Source organism: Galeopterus variegatus, unplaced genomic scaffold (genome assembly GCF_000696425.1).
Source record: "Galeopterus variegatus unplaced genomic scaffold, G_variegatus-3.0.2 Scaffold3094, whole genome shotgun sequence".
Classification (NCBI taxonomy): domain Eukaryota; kingdom Metazoa; phylum Chordata; class Mammalia; order Dermoptera; family Cynocephalidae; genus Galeopterus; species Galeopterus variegatus.
In genome coordinates this window covers 201825-222068 of record NW_007729205.1, presented here as the reverse complement: position 1 = coordinate 222068, position 20244 = coordinate 201825, and the positions used below count along the sequence as shown (strand labels likewise).

Below are 20244 nucleotides of genomic sequence, written 5' to 3'. Positions count from 1 at the left end.
ATTTTTTTAATAATAAAAAATAAATAAATAAATAAATAAAAAGTGAACTTGCAAGCAGATCTCAGACTAAAAGAAACAGACAAGTAATAAGACAGACAATGCAATAGTGACCAATTCATTGAAAAAATAACCTGAAATTATGGATTATGAAACCTCTTTAAACATACCTAATAATCAGACACATCTATATGAAACTGCTGTTTGAATATTTATCTAATAAGGCATGCAAATATTAAAGTTTTAGCTTTAAAAAGTTGTAAGTTTATAATCATTATTAGAAGAATATACCAACCATCTCTGGCGCTACCCACCATGAAAGCAGATAAGAATAAAAAAAGACATCAATAAAATATTAGAAATGGCAAAAAACAAAAATAGAAACACCACAGTTTAACATTTGACTAACACATCACTAAATTGTTCCCACATAATGCTTCTCAAACTTGGTTCCTACAAAAGTCTGGAGATGGAGGCTTATCTTTTAATATCTATAGAAAGTTTTTCAATTTTGTGACAATCTAAAAAACAATCATAAAAAAGTACTCTTCATAGCCTGCATAATCCTTGAGAATAAGTATTTCCACAAGTACTACTTATGTTTGTTCCTACAAAAGCATTAGTCCCAAGAAGCACAAGCCTAACTGGTAAACCTAATGAGAAAGGAAAAGAACTGATTTAATATGAACTATAGCATTCTTCCTAAATAATCATGCATTATTTGAGTGAACATTTGATAGTATATGAAATCTAGAAAAGAGGTGGGAAAATTGTGCCATTGCACAGGATACATTTTGAAATCAACAGAAGTTTCATACAGTGGTTTTACTCTCAGACAAATAACATCATCCCTTCTGCTACATTAAAGTTCTTAATTTGAATTTTATTGGTGTTGTAATTTTGCTTTTATTTAATTTATAATTTTTGAATTCATAATTGTGTAAGAAATATAAGGACGACTGTTTTGTAAATATTTAAGAAATATAGTAACAATTTAAGTTAATATGAAGATCTAAAATAATTTTTCCTGTAAAAGGAATTACAAATCACCCAACTTGAGAAGTATTGTTTTAATATATTTTTTAAAAACCTGAAGTCATGTGTTAAACAATTCAGCTTAAAATGCAGGCATGTAGGTCTGGATGGTTTGCTCAGTTGGTTAGAGTGCAACGTTGATAAGATCAAGGATTTGGATCCCCAAACTGGCCAGCCGCCAAAAAAAAGCAAACAAACAAACAAACAAAAACCCAAGTATGTTTTTTATATCTAGAATGGTAAGAAAATTCACATAATACCTGGAAAATAAGATTGCTACATAGCTACATTCCAGAATGAGTGGAAGGGATTTATATTATCCTTCCAGGGAGGAGTACACTTACCAGGGTTAGATCAAAGTTCACCCATTAAATTTTTCTTTCCAGGAAGTGAAGCATAGAGAGTGAAGGTATTAACCCAGGACTAATAAATGGAAATACCTCCTTTGCCTTACTTTAGTGTCTTCACTGTCTCTTCTCAATCAGCTTCATATAATTGGTGTCTGTCTGGATTCTACCATATATGAACTTTTTGATGAAAAATAGGGTATAATAGCTTCACTAAAATGTAAAGCGCAGATATAAAGAGAATTCTTTACTCTAGTGTTTATAAGACTTTATTAATCATGGCCCACTGTATAAAGGTTTTAAAACCAATTTCTTCAAACTTCCCAAACAATTTAAAATTCAAAAATAAAAGGGAGAGAGAGAAATAAAAACCCAACTGGATTACATTCCTAAAGAAGTTGTCACTGGGTGTCTGCTTTTTCAATAAGAGCCAGAAGTTATGAGCTACAGCTACAAAGCTTCTTTTCAGAAAGAATGATTTTACTCTCACAAAGATTTTCCTTTATCTACCCATTTACAATTTTGAAATTCATACTTATTAAGACTGAGATAAAATCTTGTAAACCTAGTGCAATGACCTTTTAATTTCTGAATTTCAAAACAATGAACTATTAGAATCCCTGTCAATTTGTATAAAAATGAACCACCTTATTGCCATTGCAAATTGAACTGTTAAGAAAAAACTTACCCTTCGCATATTTAGGAGGATTTTTAGGACGAAATGTACATTATTATTTTAAAGTAATTATTTAAAGTAAATTTTTATAGTGACAATAACTCAACAAAAGCAACATTTTGGTATAAAACATTCTCTCTGTCTCAGATTAAAAAGAAATAAACCATTTATGGGCCAATCTGTTAAAATAGTCACCTGCATCTCATCTAATTTTGATTGAATATCTGGGGGGAAATCCCCTGCTCCACAGTTAAACGGGTCAAAAGGTTCTGCTCCAAATAGATCTCGTTCTAAAAGAAGAAAATAATTTAGTAAATAAAAAGACAAGAAGTGAGTTGGGGTGAGTTAGATTTCAAAGGCAGAATTACATAAATAAATATTTACACGATCAAATGAGACAATGTCCACACTTATACTCTATGTTTGGCTTCCTGAGCTTAGACTAAACACTAACAAGGAAATAAAGATCCATTTTATGATATTAAAGACTGTTTCATAATGAATCATTCAGAGATGTTTCTGTCTTTAATAAAGACTTCTTAATAATAAATTTACAAAGTATTTGATAATAACTATATTACAATACCTACATTTCATTGAAGGAATTTAAGTTTGCTAAAAATAATGTACTACTCATTGAGAATTCCCTAATTCCACTTATTGATTACTTGCAACACAACAGTAAAGCAAAATGTAGGACTGAGTAGATTGGTAAGTAGCCTTACTCATAGTTCATGTACTTTAATCTCACCTTCTGTCCAGAAGAAACTTAAGATACATTATCTCATGTAGTATGAAATCATGTCACCTTCTTAGATAACTAAGATGAGACAGGTTCTTTAAAAATGCCTAGCTCAGAAATAAAATTCTGTTCTAAAAATAGTAGGAATGCAGTATCAGAAAAGCTCTCTGTACATACATTCTAAATTATGCACTGCTTTTTATCACTAAAGATGTAACAGAGTTAAAACTGATGTTTAAAATTGATAGGCTATGGACTATTATATGATTTAAAAAATTCTTATGAAATTTCTTTCCTCTGAATCAATTCAAATGCAACCTTAATTGGAGAAAAATTAAATTATAAATGGGACTGGGTATTTATTATGTATTTAAACCTTCATTTTGCAGGAAAACTTAGATTCTCTAAATTCAATGCTATATGAGAAATAATATGCTACTTGATTTCTACCTTACCCTCTAAAATCACTCTGTGACTCCTATGATGAAGGATCCTTGCTTTTAGGGTTGCGACTGTTTTTTCTCAAATTCTTGTGATAAATGAGTAAATAAATGTAAAATGCTTCGAAGTTGCTGGTGTTATATAAATAAGAGGAATATATAATTTACCATCCAGGTGAAGACACTTTTAAAAGTGAAAAGAGCACTCCCCATAGTTACATTGGAACAAAAGCTATAAACCAGAACTGTCCTAAACAACTGAGAATTGGTTGTTACCTCATATATAGTTGATGGGTATTACTATTGCCTTTATTGTTTATTTTCCTCAGTCTGATGTTGCTCAGGCAATAAATCCAAATTTAGAGAACTGAGGAGCTTTTCTATGGAGGAGTGTCCTGGTTACCACTATACCACAAGTATATTCAACAGTGCCTTTCACGTAGTAGGTGTTTGTTTAAAAAAATGAATTAACGAAGGGGAAGGATTGCTGATCAGGAAGAACAGAGATTTTCATTACATAGATTTTCTCAAATTGGGACTCAAGAATCAATAGAACTTTCAGATCGGTTTAAAGGAATCCTTGACATTTCTGAAATACAATGAGACACTTTTATACATATAAGTGGGCATGCTATGTTTTTATGTGAAGAGGTTTCCAAACTTTCATCATATTCTCAAGAGTCCATGACTCCCCTAGAAGTTAAGAACCAACTATGCTACAGAGGAAGTAATGATATTAATACTGCATAAATTAATAAACATTACAGAGCTCTTTGTTTTTTTCCGGCCTGCTCAGATGAGTCTAAAGTTCATAACAACAATCATATAAGTTCAATTTCCAAGGAAAAAGATTTGTTATGCAATTAATAACATTAAAATTTGTTGAGTCTAATGCAAGAGTAAAAAGATCACTTTTCAATGAGTCATTTTTTCCCCTCATCAGGAAAATATTTATTGAACAAATATTGTATGCCACACATTTTGCTAGGCAACGTATTAAAGTACTGATGAATGGGCCAAGTCTGTTTACTCATGGAATTTATAGCCAATCAGGGTACATAGTTATTAAATAAATTAAAGTCTTTGTATGCCACACATTTTGCTAGGCAACGTATTAAAGTACTGATGAATGGGCCAAATCTGTTTACTCATGGAATTTATAGCCAATCAGGGTACATAGTTATTAAATAAATTAAAGTCTGATCTGTATTCAAAGGGGAGACAGAATTCAATGGAAGTGAAAAATAGTAAGTCAAAAATATGTTACAGAGAACCACTAGGATACTTAGGCACTAAGAAGAAAAACTAACGGGGTAATCATGTAGGTTTTTGGTTTCACATATTTAGTAGATAATGAAAAAATAAATTAATACATGTAAGAGTTCATTGGATTAGAGTTTCAGACAATTTCACAATTAAAACTGAGATGAACAATTTGTCCTTAAATGGTTAGAATAGATAGATTGATAGAGATATATCTATATAATTTATCTCTCTATTATCTATCAAACTATCTTACTACTTACCTACTAAACTTTGATACTCAGGAATATATAGACACTGAAAATTGTATCAAAGCGTTATTTCAGTTTCTTATTGATGTATCTCTTTAAACCATTTGATCATTTCTGACTAGGTTTTCCAAAGGCTTTTCAAAATCGCTAATGTTTAAAACAGAAGTCATTATTTTCTCTTTCTCTAGTGCTAGTTTTCCTTGCTAACATTTGGCCTAAAATCCTGAATTATAATTGATTTTGAACTTTCAGCCACCATCTTGATTATTTCTTGGTTATTTATACTCCTAAATATCTTCAAATCTAGGGCCGGCCTGTGGCTCACTCGGGAGAGTGCGGTGCTGATAACACCAAGGCCACGGGTTCGGATCCCATATAGGGATGGCCGGTTGGCTCACTGGGTGAGCGTGGTGCTGACAACACCAGGTCAAGGGTTAAGATCCCCTTACCGGTCATCTTTTTTAAAAAAAATATATATCTTCAAATCTATTCACTCTCCTCAATTTATATTTTAACTTGGATTAAAATGCTTCATTATCAATACATTGCTAATTTATATTTCAAATTCCAGCATGTAAAAAGAGCTATTGTACATCCAAGTGACTATAGTTAATAATAATATATCGTATACTTGAACATTGCTAAGGGAAAAGATTTTAAGTGTTCTCATCACAAAAAAAGAAGTATGTGAAGTAATGCATATGTTATTAGTTTGATGTAGCCATTCCGCAATGCAGAGTCTACCAAAACATCATATTGTACACCATGAATATGTGCAATTTTTATTTGCCTATTTTAAAAATAACCCTCTGAAATATTAAGAAGATTTTCTAAATATATAAATATGCATCTCTACATTGTTAACAAAACAAATGTTTTATGGAATACATGAGCAATAAGATTACTTAGCATAGGTACTTCAAAAGTTCATGGAAAAATGGAATTAAAAGATAATACTAATATTTCCATGAACGTTTTGAAGACTCCTCATATTTCTACACAGGGTAAATGAAATTTTAGTTTCAACAAAGATTCAGATGGCTTAAACAAATGCATTCTTATTTTGTATTTGACACCTGGACATAGCAATAAAATATTTTTTTTTTTGAAAAAGAAATTCTAGCATGTAATCCAAGTCTAGTGTATGTGCAAAACACTTCTCATTAAATAAATAAATGAACAAGTGAATAAGTGATGAGGTCCAAGGAAATAAGACAGCGGAAAAGGAAGAGATGGAAGAACACTAAAAAGGGCAAAAATATATCCTATCATGATATCAGCGTATTGGCAACATTTTTAAAACATGCTATGACATGCATCTTATGAATTATTTCCTAGAAAAAATTAGTTTGCATTGGCACAAGATATATTCAGAAGAATTTTGAAATACATTTTAACTTATGTAAAGTATTGAGATATTTTTATAAGCAGATTTTTAAAGTCCCTAATGTTATTACTTTGTATTTACAAATTAGTCCTCTAAAATGTATTGAATATGTAACATGAGCAAAGTAGTTTGTTACATTCCAGGGGAGAAAACAAATAAACTATAGGTCCTGCCATGTATTAAAATCTTAAGCTAAAACCTCAGAGATATCCTAAATGTGTTAATGTGACCTAGAGAGAATGTAATAAAACACAATATGCAAAACTATCTTTTCTTCAGTTTCCTTTGAACATAGTGACAGATTCACGGCCATTGGGAACTATTCTTTCAGTTTCTGTGATAGGGCTCAGATTAGTATACAGCCAAGACACTGAAAATCAACATCTGTTGGATGCTTTCTAATTCATCAAAAATAGACTTTGATCTTCCTTCCAGATATATAAAAGATAAAACAGAAAAGCAGTGTGTTTACATCATTTGAGATATCAAAGAAAAAAAAAAACCCTTACATAGGGGTAATAAATGAACAAATCATGGCATTTACATAATTTATATATTTCTTCAACTAAGATTATGATAACCAAAAAAATTAAACCAAACTCTCCTAAACATGTCAAAATGATTGAAATAATTACCTCCAGAGTTATTTTTAATAATTAAAGGACACATTAAAATATAATTCAAAACACAATAAATATATAATTAAATGTTTTGTATTATGATGTAAATGATTCTACACCGAAATATCATTGTTTATACAATAGGTTCATATTGCAAATAGAAATGTCTGAATTATAAAGTGAAACAGAATTAACTGAATTTGGCACAAATATGAAAACACTTAATTATTAATACTTTAATAATTAAAATTGTTAGTGAACTTAAGATATGCGATTTCCCACAAAATGTTAAACACTTGAAATCCAAATATAGCAAGGAATATTGATTTGCTTAGAAGCTTACTAATTTCAGCAGATCTACTAGGTACAGGAGGTGGCTGTGTGCCATTCCGAGTAGGTATCGAAGACTGGTGTGATGTTGGAGAAAACGGAATCATATCAAAGATGTCAGTGGAGGGTGACTTAGGTGTCACACTGCCTGCCTGCAATGAAGATAATATGAATTAGGGTGTTATATCACGTAGGCACATTGTAACGCTAAATATTTGATATACATATAAATACATAAACAACAAGTTCAGTTGAATCATATATAAATTTTGCTATTTGCTAGATCAAAAATAGTAAAGGATTGGCAATTTCATATGATTCAACCAGTTAGCCAAAATGTAAGAAAGCAATAGAAAATTTCTGCGTAAGTGTTCTCAAAGATAATGGCAAAAATAGTGAATTCTGGATGGATATACAAGATATATTGGATTTTTTTTGCATATCTAGAAATAATTGCCATTTGTATCAGAACATTAGAAACATGTTGGAAACTATTTATATAAAATATGATTTCAGTAATATATCTCCCACAAGATTCTAAATTTTAAACAAAACTAATTGAACATAAATGACCCATCTTAAATATAAACATTTAAAATCAATTGATGGCAATTTTTTTACATTTTTAATAGAAGAGTATATTTTAATTTGTATTTTAATAGCAGTATAATTTATTCCTAAAAGATTTCATTGTTTACTATAAAAAATAGCTACTTTGTAAAATAAATTAATAATCAACAATGTACCACCAAAATCACTGAGTTATCTGTACAGTGTGAACGAGAATTAACAAATACAGCAAAAAAAAAAAAAAAAAATGATAATCCTATGAAAATGTAGCCAAGATGTAGGAATGAAACAATCATTACTATGTCAAACAAGAAACGTGTGTGTGTGTGTGTGTGTGTGTGTGTGTGTGTGTGTATTATCTCCTATGAAAAGCATCTGATCTGATCAGGAACAAAAGAGAATTCCTCACTTGGAGGGGAATAATAAGAAAAAAATTGCTTTCCCGTATGAACATGGAGATTGCCTACAGTGGTTCATACTAAAATTAGAGTCCTCAGAATACATTTTTTTTTTTTTATTCATAGATGATGTAGTTGATGAAGAAAAATAAGGCTGATTGTATGTAGAGAGTGATGGATTTTCTATTCTGATAAAATGGTTGTTAGTACATATTTTCATGCAGGAAAATTGCTGTCACTCTCCTATTCTTGATCTGTTTACTGAATCCCTCACCCTTTTCCTATTATTCAGAAATATTTTTCCTAATCATCCTATCCTGTATCTCACCTGGCTTCCATATCTCTCCTCTTTCTCAGGATATAAAAACAGTCAAATCCTGACTGTCATTGAAAACAAAACAAACCAAGCAATTTTTTAAAAAATTCTGTTCCTCTTTACTCCTCCAGCCTCTCACCTCTCTTTCTCTTCCCTTCCAGGCTAAGTTCCTTAAAAGTGAAACTTCGCTTTCTGTTCCACCTTTTATTTCATTCAGTCCTTAACTCATATCAATTTAGACGTTGCTCTATTTTCACTACTGACACTGCATTTACCAATGTCACTGATGACCTGATTTCCCAATTGCCAGATCTGATGGATCCTAGTTCATCTTTCTGTAAATCTCTACACTATCATCTCTTTCTACTTGAAACTTTCTGCTATCAAGTAACCAAAGGAAACAAAAGTGGCACACACAGTCTCCAGATCTCATCACATTGATTCAAGACATACCTGACTTTTCCATTACTATACAAATGGCACATTTTGGCAGAATTAAAAAAAATAATAATAAGTGGGAAAATAAAAAGAATTTTCTGCTTAGAAAATTACATGAGGTCTTGGGATGCTGCTCTCACTGACTGGCTTGGGAAGGCCACATTTAGAAGGCGGTGGTATTAATAGTCCCAATGATAGTCTGGAATCAGGCGAGTTGACAGGAGTGACAGAAATGGAAGAAATATTTAGAGAGGGAGATGAATCATCACTACTACGCCAGAGAGAGGATGAGCATCTCTGAGACCCGTGTTGCTCATGAGCAGACATTTTGTGCAGCAGCTGTAAAGGAATGACAGAAAGAGAAACATACTAAGGAGAGGAAAGAAGGCATGGAAGAAAGGAAAAAGCATACATGAAAATTTATTTGTAAAATAATGCTTTGTGGAAATGATAATTTCACAATAACTTTACTAAAATTAACACATATAGTTGGGGTTGATTTTCCTACATGATATTCCTTAGATTCTGGATTGCTTAATTTAAATACTTTCTCTAACATATTACATTTTTAGATACTTAAAATAAAATATTGCATCCATTAAGAGCTGAGAGAAAGAGAGTGGACAGGAAAATGAGGAAAGCCTGAAGATTTATTTTAGAGAGAGCCACTAAGTAATGAAATGGGAAAAGGAAGAACAGTAATAAGAGAACAGTCATTGAAGTGGAGTGAACTCTTACGGAATTTGCAAAAAGGGTTACAACCTACATTTTTGACTTAATCCTCAAAACATTCTTTTGAAGTATTAGTATTATGTCTTTACTATAATATACACATGGGAATTAAGGTCCATAGACTTTTCTGACTTACTCCTTCATGAGGTAAGAAGCAGAGCCAAAATTTAAAACAGTCTGACTCCAGTCACCATGCCTTTTCTACAGGTTCTGAGGAGCTCCAAATGGTAAGACTCTGGGGTTGGGAAAAGGGAGTTGTCAAGGATCTCAGATGAATCAGAGACAAAGTAATAAGCATGTACTACACCGTCCTGGGTCTGAACACCCGTCTTTGGATGACTTTTAGGGGCTACTTCCATTACAGCATGGAAAGCTACTGTCAAGAGCTGAGCTGCCAGATGTAAGAGTGGTCAATTAAAACAACAAGCCAAAAGGAAAGTAATAATTAAGCCTTTATTCACTTACTGGAATAGTATAAGCAAGGAAGAAGGTGCCCACACCATCAATGCTCCACTTTTCCCCACGGAATGACACTGGACAAAGATCAGAAATATTACTGCAGAAGTGGGGCACTGTCTCATTGCTAAGGGAGCCCAGAACAAAGGTTCCTAAAGTTTTTTTTTTTTTTTTTTTTTTTTTTTTTAACAAGAGACCAGAGGGAGGGAAAAGGGAAAGACTAGGAGTAGAAAAATACTGAATAGTGAGTGAGTCATAGTGGAGAAAAGTGTCTTCAAGTCCCCCTGAAATAAGGTGGTCTTAGCAGAGGGACCTAAGAGAGTCGTCGGCCAAGAGCCTACAATAAGGAGGCCTCGGAATGGAGGTGCCTGTGCTAGGAATGCTCCTACCAGCATGGCCAGCTAGACTCAATTCCTCTAAACTGTACACCACATCTGGTGTGGAGAGGGCAGCTTTCCCTCAAGAGACTTGCCAGGCACAGCCTTTGTAATTACCTGTGATCAGGCCTGAAAGATCACATATAGGTCTTTGGCCTAGAGCCAGATTCCTCAGCTACAGGTCACACTTCGGAGACTTTTCACCACTAATAGGACTTCCAGGCAGCCAACCAAAAATTGGTTTTTGATAAACCTCATTGTAAAACGTAGTAGCTAAAATTAGAGTGAAAAAGAGTAACAAGTTTGAGCGATGTCCTTAAGCTGGGAGCAAACTCTTCACATATTTCTGGAGCAGAGGACCTGTGATCAGGCCTGAAAGATCACATATAGGTCTTTGGCCTGGAGCCAGATTCCTCAGCTACAGGTCACACTTCGGAGACTTTTCACCACTAATAGGACTTCCAGGCAGCCAACCAAAAATTCGTTTTTGATAAACCTCATTGTAAAACGTAGTAGCTAAAATTAGAGTGAAAAAGAGCAACAAGTTTGAGCGATGTCCTTAAGCTGGGAGCAAACTCTTCACATATTTCTGGAGCAGAGGGGAAAAGGAGGCAGTGTATAGTGAGAGATTTAAGTTGAGGGAGGGTTCAGTGTGGTAGCAAAATCTCTGATGGCCTGAGTTATATAATTTATCACTCTATTAATATGTATGTACAGTTATATAATTATTGATTTCCCTATTGTTCTCCATGGTGATATTTCTCCATCTATCTAGAGATATATATGTATATAATTTAAAAAATCTATTTTATGGTTTCTATAGCTTACTGTATAATTCTGTCATTGGTGGTCACCTTTTAATTATAGGTGAGAACTTTAAGCTTCTTGTGGGCAAAATTTTGTTTTTCCAAAATAGTCTATATAACCTATTATAGTATTAGATATATAAATAAACTGTCAATGAAATTTTATTGTCTAATTTATACTAGAGCATTTTTTTACTTAAACTGTAAATTGATAAGGGTGTCTGTACTGAGTAAAGCATAATGAGATATTACATGAAAGCTGTCCTTGATATCACCTGGCTTAAAAAAGTACATGGAAATACTCTATATTGTTTTATGGAATATATTGGCCAAAAAATCTTTACTAGGTGACTCAAAACAAACTGAAGGCCTAAGTGCTCTAGTATTTTTATTATGGTGCTAATATTATGCATTCTTATAGTGCTACTTCCTCTGGGGAAGGCACCTTGTAAAAATGAAGAATGCATATAATATGAAAATAGTCAAATATTAAAGCACCCCAATGTATTTTCACTTTCAAAATGATAAGGTAGGGATATATGATAATATTAACAATTTTGGTATCTAGAGTTTGAAACTTCAACATTTTAGCACAGGTCTTCTTTGAGTCATCAGATGTGCATTTGGTGATCAGGCATTTTTTTGTTTGGGTCACATGAGTCTTTTAAAATATTGGGTTAGTTGCCTGCAGGTAAAAATTAAGAGGCTGCACGTTATAAGCCAGAGCTTTTCTTAAGAAGTTAGAAAATCTAGGAAGTGAGCCCACAAACTTTCACAAGAATAATTGGTGTAGAGTATCTGCTGTGTCTTTTAAGTGCCCTTCAACTTCTCACTAACACCACAGCGCCCATTTCACACATTTATGTCACAGTATGGGCTCTGTTGACATTTGAGTTTGTTATTCCTACCCTAGACACAATTCAAGTCAAGGAATTAGATATTATATCTGGTTCATTATAATGATGAAATATAAACCCAGCATATTTAAATATATGGGTATATTTCAGTAGTGCCTGATTCTGCACCAAACTATTAGACTTGCAAAATAAGAATATGAACACGTAAATATAGCACCTAAATGGCATACAGTGGCATTTTTGGCACGAGCTAAACACTTTGATATCACTGAGTTTAAGAGTTTTAGCACTAGTCCTCTTTTAAGCTGCCATTTTTAACTGGTTGAGGGTTTTTTTGTTTGTTTGTTTTTTGTTTTTTTCTCTAGAAATCAAATGCATAATTTAGATAAAAAGTAGTCTGATCATTTTATTTTGGGTCTTCTGTCAGTATTTAGACAGAGGGCTAGAAACCAGCGTTTTTGGACTGTCCTACAGTCATTAGGTTTGTGGCACCACTGTTTAATTCCTTTATGCTCATAATTCCATGTATCTTGGTCTTTAGGAATGTTCACAGAATCCGAATTATTACACTAAAGGAATTCTATGCTCAATAAATACATGTTAATTATGCAGTTGTTAGGTTATTAAAATATATTAACAGTGAGATTCCATATTTGAGATTTGTTGTTATAGTTATGTAGCTATGTCAGCAAGTAATGGCTTGGTGCATTTAGGCCATCGTGAATATTTCAACCTTCGGTTTTGCATAAATGTGACAAGTTAAAATGTCATAAAAGTGTTTGATTCCTATTAGTACATATTGCATACATTTAAACACCAAAACAATGAAAAGCTAAAGATTAAACAGTTCTATTGTAGTATCCATAGAAATACTAGAATGATACTGAAATTTTATTTTGTGCTGTTAATCACTTTGGCAATATAAATCTTCGGAGACCTTTTTTAAATGTAAAAACAAACAACTACAAGATTAAATATGATTTATCCTTGTTATTAAAATAGTAAAGGTTGCTGGCTGGTTTGCTCAGTTGGTTAGAGCATGGTGCCAATAACGGTCTGGGGTTCCCTCCCTGTTCTGTCCAGCCAAAAAATAAAAATAAAAAAAAGGAAAGGTTCAAAATACTATTAAGGATTAAATTTAAGAAGTAAATTCATTTAAATGTATATTTTAAATATTGATATCTAACTTACATTTCTCTAGTTAAAAAACCGGAAGATTATACATAGCAATAAAGATAGGCAAGATAATGGTAGTGTAAAATGTTCTAGCAGATCTTTTTAGATTGCCATGTTGATTCATACTTTGAAAGTTCATTGTTATGGCACATTTTCAACATCATTTTTTAAATAAGCTTTAAAAGTAACAACTTCTCAAATTTAGAACTTACAGCACCAGGGATGAATTTTTTCAAATTCCACAGTCGGCTTATACTGGTCTCTTAGCTGTAAGACCTATTATCTTACAAGAATCTTGCAAGTTAAATGGATATGATCATCCACATATCACAAAGAGGATTTTTCTTCCCATTGGATGGGGTATACTTCCTTAGAAACATCTTTTGTGCAACTAACAATTATGAAAGTGAGGTTGTGGACTGGTAATCATTTTTTTGTGGGTACCAAATGTTCTTGAACCAATGTTCATGTTTAAAGTTTATGCCTTTGTTTAAAGATTCACATTCAGCTTGTTGTGTAATTGAGAGTTTTCACAATCTGCTCTTTCCCATTCTGACTTCAATAGTAGTTGAGAAAACACTAGAGGAAAATAAACAGGCAGACTCGTTTACCCACAATGAAATACACATTTGAGGTTATAATTGTCCTATCAAGCCTAATCAGAGGCCACATAGTTGATTATGTAAAGGCAGAATTTTATCTAACACTGGCTTTAATTGAAAAGATGACATTTGTTTTACTTAGCAATAAGAAGTCCAATATTCCTCAGGACTACGGTTTTATTCATTTAACTTTCTGGCAATAGTCTGATTTGGTTAAAAGCTTCTATAGCCAAAAAAGTAAAATGTAAGTACCCAGACACAAGAATAAGAGGAACAATCTGATTTAACTTGTTATGCCTACATCTTACAGTGGAACAATCTTCTGGAGGCATTCATGAGGCTAAGAGGGCAGAATAAACCCTTTCTCTAATATAAATACAGGCAGTGATGCCATGTGAATGTAATAAATGGAAATCAGATTGTTCCTAGATAATTAGTACCAAATGCTGGAAAGCCCAACCTCTAATCTATTGCCAAACCACTGGAACACAGCAAAAAGCAAACAGCACAGTCAAGTAACGGAAATTTCTCAGTGTATCTAAATGACTGTATAAAACAAGAACCCAATTTCTGAAACCAGTGAGAAGATTTCCACAATCTCAGTGTGATGCAGAGGTATGTCATATGGGTACTATCAAAGACTATTTCATTTGTCAGAAAAGAAACCCATGAAATGAACCAATTGGGTGGTATGTAGGAAACATGTAAGCATTGCTTGTGAAGAACGAGTAAAAAATATAAGATTATTTTATACATAAAATGTTAAATATTTACACCAATTTGCTCATGAGAAAATAAAAAACAGGAGTGGTCTTCATACATCACGCATATGAGGAATTGGTTTTAAGTGACAAAGGTTTGAGATAAATATTAAAGGTATACTTTTTTGTACTAAGGAATGTCGTTTAATTTTAATACTGAGCCAAAAAAAAAAAGTCTCATAGTGTTTTCTTTAGCTAGAAATAAATTACATAAACTTACAATGACCACATTTATCCTGGCCATGTTAACTAAAACAGTAAATAATAGCACAAATGATGATAGAAAAGGACAAACTTTTTTCACTCAAGTACTATATCATGAGCCCAGAGCTCCTCTTTGAAATCCAGATTTGTATATGCAGCCATCTAATAAACACCTCCAACTGGCTGTCTAGTTGGCAGAAGTAACATGAGCAAAAGTGAAATATTTATCCTTTATCATTCACCCTTCCCAAATCATGTCTATTTCATACAATGGCATCACCACCCAGATGTTTCAGATAAAATCCTGAGGGACATTCCTGACCCCTCTTTTTTCCTACAGTTCCCAACCAATTTATCAGTAAATCCTGCAAGGTCTACTTCCAAAACGTATCAAGTATCATGCTATGGTCATCATCTCAACTCATAGAATTCTAGTCTAATTTACCTTTCTCCCTCTCCTAGACTACTAAAATAGCCTCCTAGACAGTTTCTGAGACCTTAGTTTGGCCTCTTTACAGTCATGGTGCAACAGCAGCCAGATGATTCACAAATCCCCTGTTTAAAACCTCTAGTGACTTCTCACTGCATTAAAAAAAAAAAATGTTTTGCTATGGTTTACAAGGCCCTATAAACTCTAAACCCTATCTCTAACGACATCTCCAACATCATCTTCAACTTTTTTGACTCTCAGTCACTGCTCCAATGACATAGGCCTTGTTTCTGTTTTCAGCCCTTTGCATTGGCTAACTTTTTATCATTCACGTCTCAATTCAAATGCTACCTCCTCAGAAACAGCTTCCTGACCACTTTCACTAAACAAAGCCCCCAGTCATTCTTTTCTATTCTGCTCTGTTTTATTTTATTCATAGCATATATCAAATATGAATTTTAAATTTATTTATTCATTTATCTATGTATTTATTATCCATCTCCTTTTTTCTTCCCATGGGATGTAAGTCCCTTAACAGCTGAAATCCATAAGCTGCTAAAACCCAAGGGCCTATAACACCATATGGCTATATTAGGTGTTCAGTAAATATTTACAAGCCTCCACAGCAGATCACAACTGTGTCAAATACATACAATTGGTGACTGAGATAAAATAAAAATTGAAGTGATATGTATTGTAACACACATGATATGTCACTAAAATACTATTTCAAAATCCTAGTGTTGAAGCAACGGGTCTAGGAAAAGCAAAAACTAAAATGTATACCATGAGTGAAACCTCGAGGGGACTTTTTAGAATTCCTGAATATTTTATTAGAAGTTTGAACCCAAAATTACTTAATTTGCAACTTAAAAATCGATCATTATGACCAACTCACGTTGACGTATGAACACACGAGTGATTGACAGGCCACCACCTAAGAAATAGCAACCTCTCCTTAGGTTCCTCTAAGGAGAGCAGAGAAATGCATCTGTGTTCTCACCTACACAGTGACTCCTTAAAGTAGAAAGGCTCTCCTTCTGGATCATGATGCTGTTGCATTGGGCCTCACATTTTAAATTCATGATTTAATACAGAATAAAAGGATCAACACCTCTAAGTAAGACTGTAATTTATTATTAGAAGAAATGGCACATTTGAATCATTGTATTACAGAAATTCAAATTTAACTTTGGACCTCTTCTTAGGGAAGATGGCTTGTCAATTTTTACTTATCTAATCAAATTTTACCAAGAATGTTTCTATGTACTTTTCTGTTGCTTTCTGTATCTCATTTTATCTGGTACTTCAGCATACACTGACAGGAAGAATAGCATCCATACCAGTGATTTACATTATTTTCATTTTCTACATTACTTTGAATGCCAGAAACCCCCCCAAAATTCCATTCCTGCTTTTTGTTCCTCTTCTCTCTCTCTTCCCAAAGAAACTATTTTAAAGCTAAGGTTAGCAATAACTGGTTTACTTTACTTTACCTAGAAATTGCTCAATGTGGACTATATTGTCTTTGACTAGCAAATCCTGATATTTCAGAAAATTATTATGTTTATCAGTTAAATCATAGTGGGTGTTAAATCATTTATAGAGAACTTCTGAATTGGAGGTTTTTTTACAGGGCAAAAGAGTCATCTCTGTGTGACTTAGGGAAATTTGGCTCCCAGTAGGATCAAGGCCTGTCCTGAGCTGGTCAGTTGTGAACAATCGTCTTGGGGGCTCCACTCACCATAACACACTGAAAGCTTATTAATAATCTGATGCCAAATTAACTCTATACACCAAAACCACCTATATTGTAATTTCAATGTGCATAAAGGGATTCATAATTCACTTTAATGCTTCTTCAATTAATGTATAGATCACTGCCTTTAATCCTTTAAACAAACTGCTAAGAACTTTAGCAATTTTGGAGCATTCTATCCTTCAGTCCTCTAAGTTCAAAACAAAGAAACAAAACCTACCGAGTCTCATTAGAGTTATACACTCAGGAGTCTACTTTGCTAGTCATGGGGGCACTCAGTGAGGTGCTTTGTGTTCCGGCTGTGTATTCTGTTCAGATTTCATAAAAAAGAACAGATGTAAAACATTTCTAACTTAGCAGAAACGTGCTTTACTGCAAACTCATAGCAAGCTATTATTCAAGATACTTATATTTTAAATTTATATTGTAATTATTTACAATTTTAATCGACTAGTTTTCAAATTCAATTTTAATAATTTGAATCATTAACAAATCTTCAAAAGTGGATATTTATAAGCATCGCAACATCTCATACTTACTAAATAATAGTAGGTAACTTAATTTAATTTAATTTAATTTTAATATTAGAAATTTGGGAGCTCATTTCAAAGGATGTGAAATAAATATTGCTGCACTTAGTGTTATATTAGTTTATTTCACAGTTATGTAACTAAAACTGAAAATGAAAGGCAAAAGTATTTGTTAATCATCTCTTAAAAAATAAAAGCATGTTAACAAATGCCTGTAACAATATTTTCAAAACAATTTGATTGATCAGATATCCCATCAACTTATATTTTAAGATTCAGCATTTAATTTTACGTTTAAATTTTAGCAATTTAAAATTTTCTTGATTTCACTTTGTTTTAAGAATCAAATAATTTCTATTTTTTTCACATATTTATTTGTAATGAGAACTATTAAAATCTACTCTCAGCAATTTTCAAGTATACTATACATTGTTATTAACCAAATTGTACATTAGATCTTTTGAACTTATTTCTCTTTTTCTATCTAACTGAAATTTTGTAATATTTGACCAATATTTACCTTACTTCACCCTCCCTTCCATTCTGCTCCAGCTCCTGGTAACTACCACTCTAATCTCTGTTTCTATGCATTTGACTTTTTAGATTGCATGTAAAAGTAAGATCATGTGGTATTTGTTTTTCTGTACCTAGCTTATCTCACTTAACACTATGTTAAAGAAGATGTACATCTTCCATTGTATCAGCAATTTCAAAAATCATATCACAAGATTTTAGGAGCTGAAAAATTAGGTGACAAATAAGTTTTTAAAACTGAAGAAAAGTACAAAGATATTACAGTGATAAAAGAATATAAGTAGATTGCAAAGTTATAATTTGTGTTATTTGCATATGATCAATGACAATAAATTTTCTACACATGTGTTTTAAGTGTAAAAAAGTCATTTATTAAAAAAGATTTCTTTTTTAATTCATACTTTTAGCTGTAATCTTTGAAGCATTTTATTCAGATAGATTTAGATAGAGATGAACATGTGCCTAAAATAATTACTAAATGTACTAACCTTAGGAGAGCTAATTCATTTTAATAACCTGCTATTTTAATCATTTTATTGTTTTTATATAACTCACTGTACCTATGAGAATTGCTGAATAAATGGATAGACTAACAGAAAGTCTATGTTGCATTTACATACCAACTTTCGGCTTACCACTTGTAATGGCTATCTTAGTCAGATGGTCAAAGAAACTGAAGCAAGGGTCATCTCATCATTCCTCCTGCCCCTTGCCATCTGAAGCTATCTTGGTAACCATGTGAGATCACCAAAGCATATCCATAACCCCAACCCAGACCTGCCTTCTGCTCAGTTACCCCAGTGCTAGTCCAGGCCAGTGTCTGCCTTTGGGGGATAAAAAGGGGGTGGGTGAGTGCAGTTTTATCAACATGTCCCAGACCTCTTTGCTTCTCCCAAATCTACCTTGCCCCTCCACATGATATCCTTAGCAATCCTTACTCAGAGAAAGAGAATACACAACAAACAAGCTTTGGGTTTGCATCTAAAATGATGATGCATCTTATTTTACTCCTTTGTCAGCACAAAGGCCAAAGCAAAGCTACTCTTTATATGTAATCAATTCTAGAAATTACTTTACCTAGAGTCCTTGAAAAAGTAACTTCCCCTTTATTTATCTTTATACTTCTAGTTTGGTTCACAGCATGGCTTATAATAAGATTTTCAACAAGACCCCAAAGGGTGTGTACTCCATTTTGGGATCAAAGGTTGAACAAGGAATTTGAGCTGATGTTCTATCTCTTTGCAGTGAGGGAGGCAAGAAAAAAATCAGTCCTGTGAGCAGTAAACAGTGAAGCGAAAAGTTAAAAAGGAATATTATAATAAAGCCAGAAGCTGAAGAGGATGTTCTAGAACCTCATTGTGTATAACATAGGTACGAAGGTACCTCACCCCCAACCTGTCTTATTTCAGCCATATCAGTCCCACTGTTACAAACCATATGCCAAGCAATGAAAATACCAACTCTTTCAGTATGGAAGATGAAAAAGTGTGAGTCTAGAGAAAAGAAAGTTTTTTGACTCATTTCCAGGGCATGCCAAGTTTGAAACCTTAACTGCAGCTTCTTATAGAAGCATTCTTTCTTCATGGTGATGAACTGGTGAGCTATTCTAGTATTAAAAATTTTTTAAATAAAAAAAGTTTTCATTGAATTTAGCCTAGAAATTGAACCAAAATGGACTTCCAAATGAAATTTTGCAACAAAATATTTTTCAAAAGTTTGCAAATGCCATAATTGTGTTTTAATTCATAGTTTTGTGCAATATGTTAGATATTAAATATTTTTAAAATGAAGAATAAAATAACACTTTAATGGAAAATATCAGCGGCACAGATGATTCAAATAGGATAAAAAATAACTTCTTTTAAACATATTTTGTCTAGAAAAAAGTACCATTTTAAATTCTACCTCCCTTCAAAAAGTTCCCTTCATCAAAATCACAAAGTAATGATACCATACGTGGTATTGGGAAAAGGATTTCAAAACTGTGAAGTCAAAAATAAATAATTTAACTACAAATACTTGAGTGTTGTCTGTAGTAACTATCACTCATTTTAATTTTGGAAATACAACTGCTTCACTTCAGGTGGAGCACTTGCTATGTAATACAAGAAACTAGATTCACTCTTGTTAACAGTCAAATTCCTATAATGAAGTTCAGCACTCCAGGAGTAGACTGGCATGGATCATTAAATCTAACCTCAGCAAACAGT

At 32.8% G+C, this 20244-nt stretch overlaps 1 protein-coding gene across 3 annotated transcripts in view; it reads right to left on the bottom strand.

The window, feature by feature from the left end:
• GULP1 (GULP, engulfment adaptor PTB domain containing 1) overlaps positions 1–20244 on the bottom strand; it is a 113445-nt gene that overhangs the window by 4402 nt on the left and 88799 nt on the right. For all 3 annotated transcript variants that reach the window (XM_008583954.1, XM_008583955.1, XM_008583956.1), the window contains 2 exons: positions 7102–7240; positions 2251–2345 (listed from right to left, as the gene is read on the bottom strand). In XM_008583954.1, coding sequence (XP_008582176.1) covers positions 2251–2345; positions 7102–7240 — 234 coding nt within the window. The remainder of the gene's footprint in view (positions 1–2250; positions 2346–7101; positions 7241–20244) is intronic.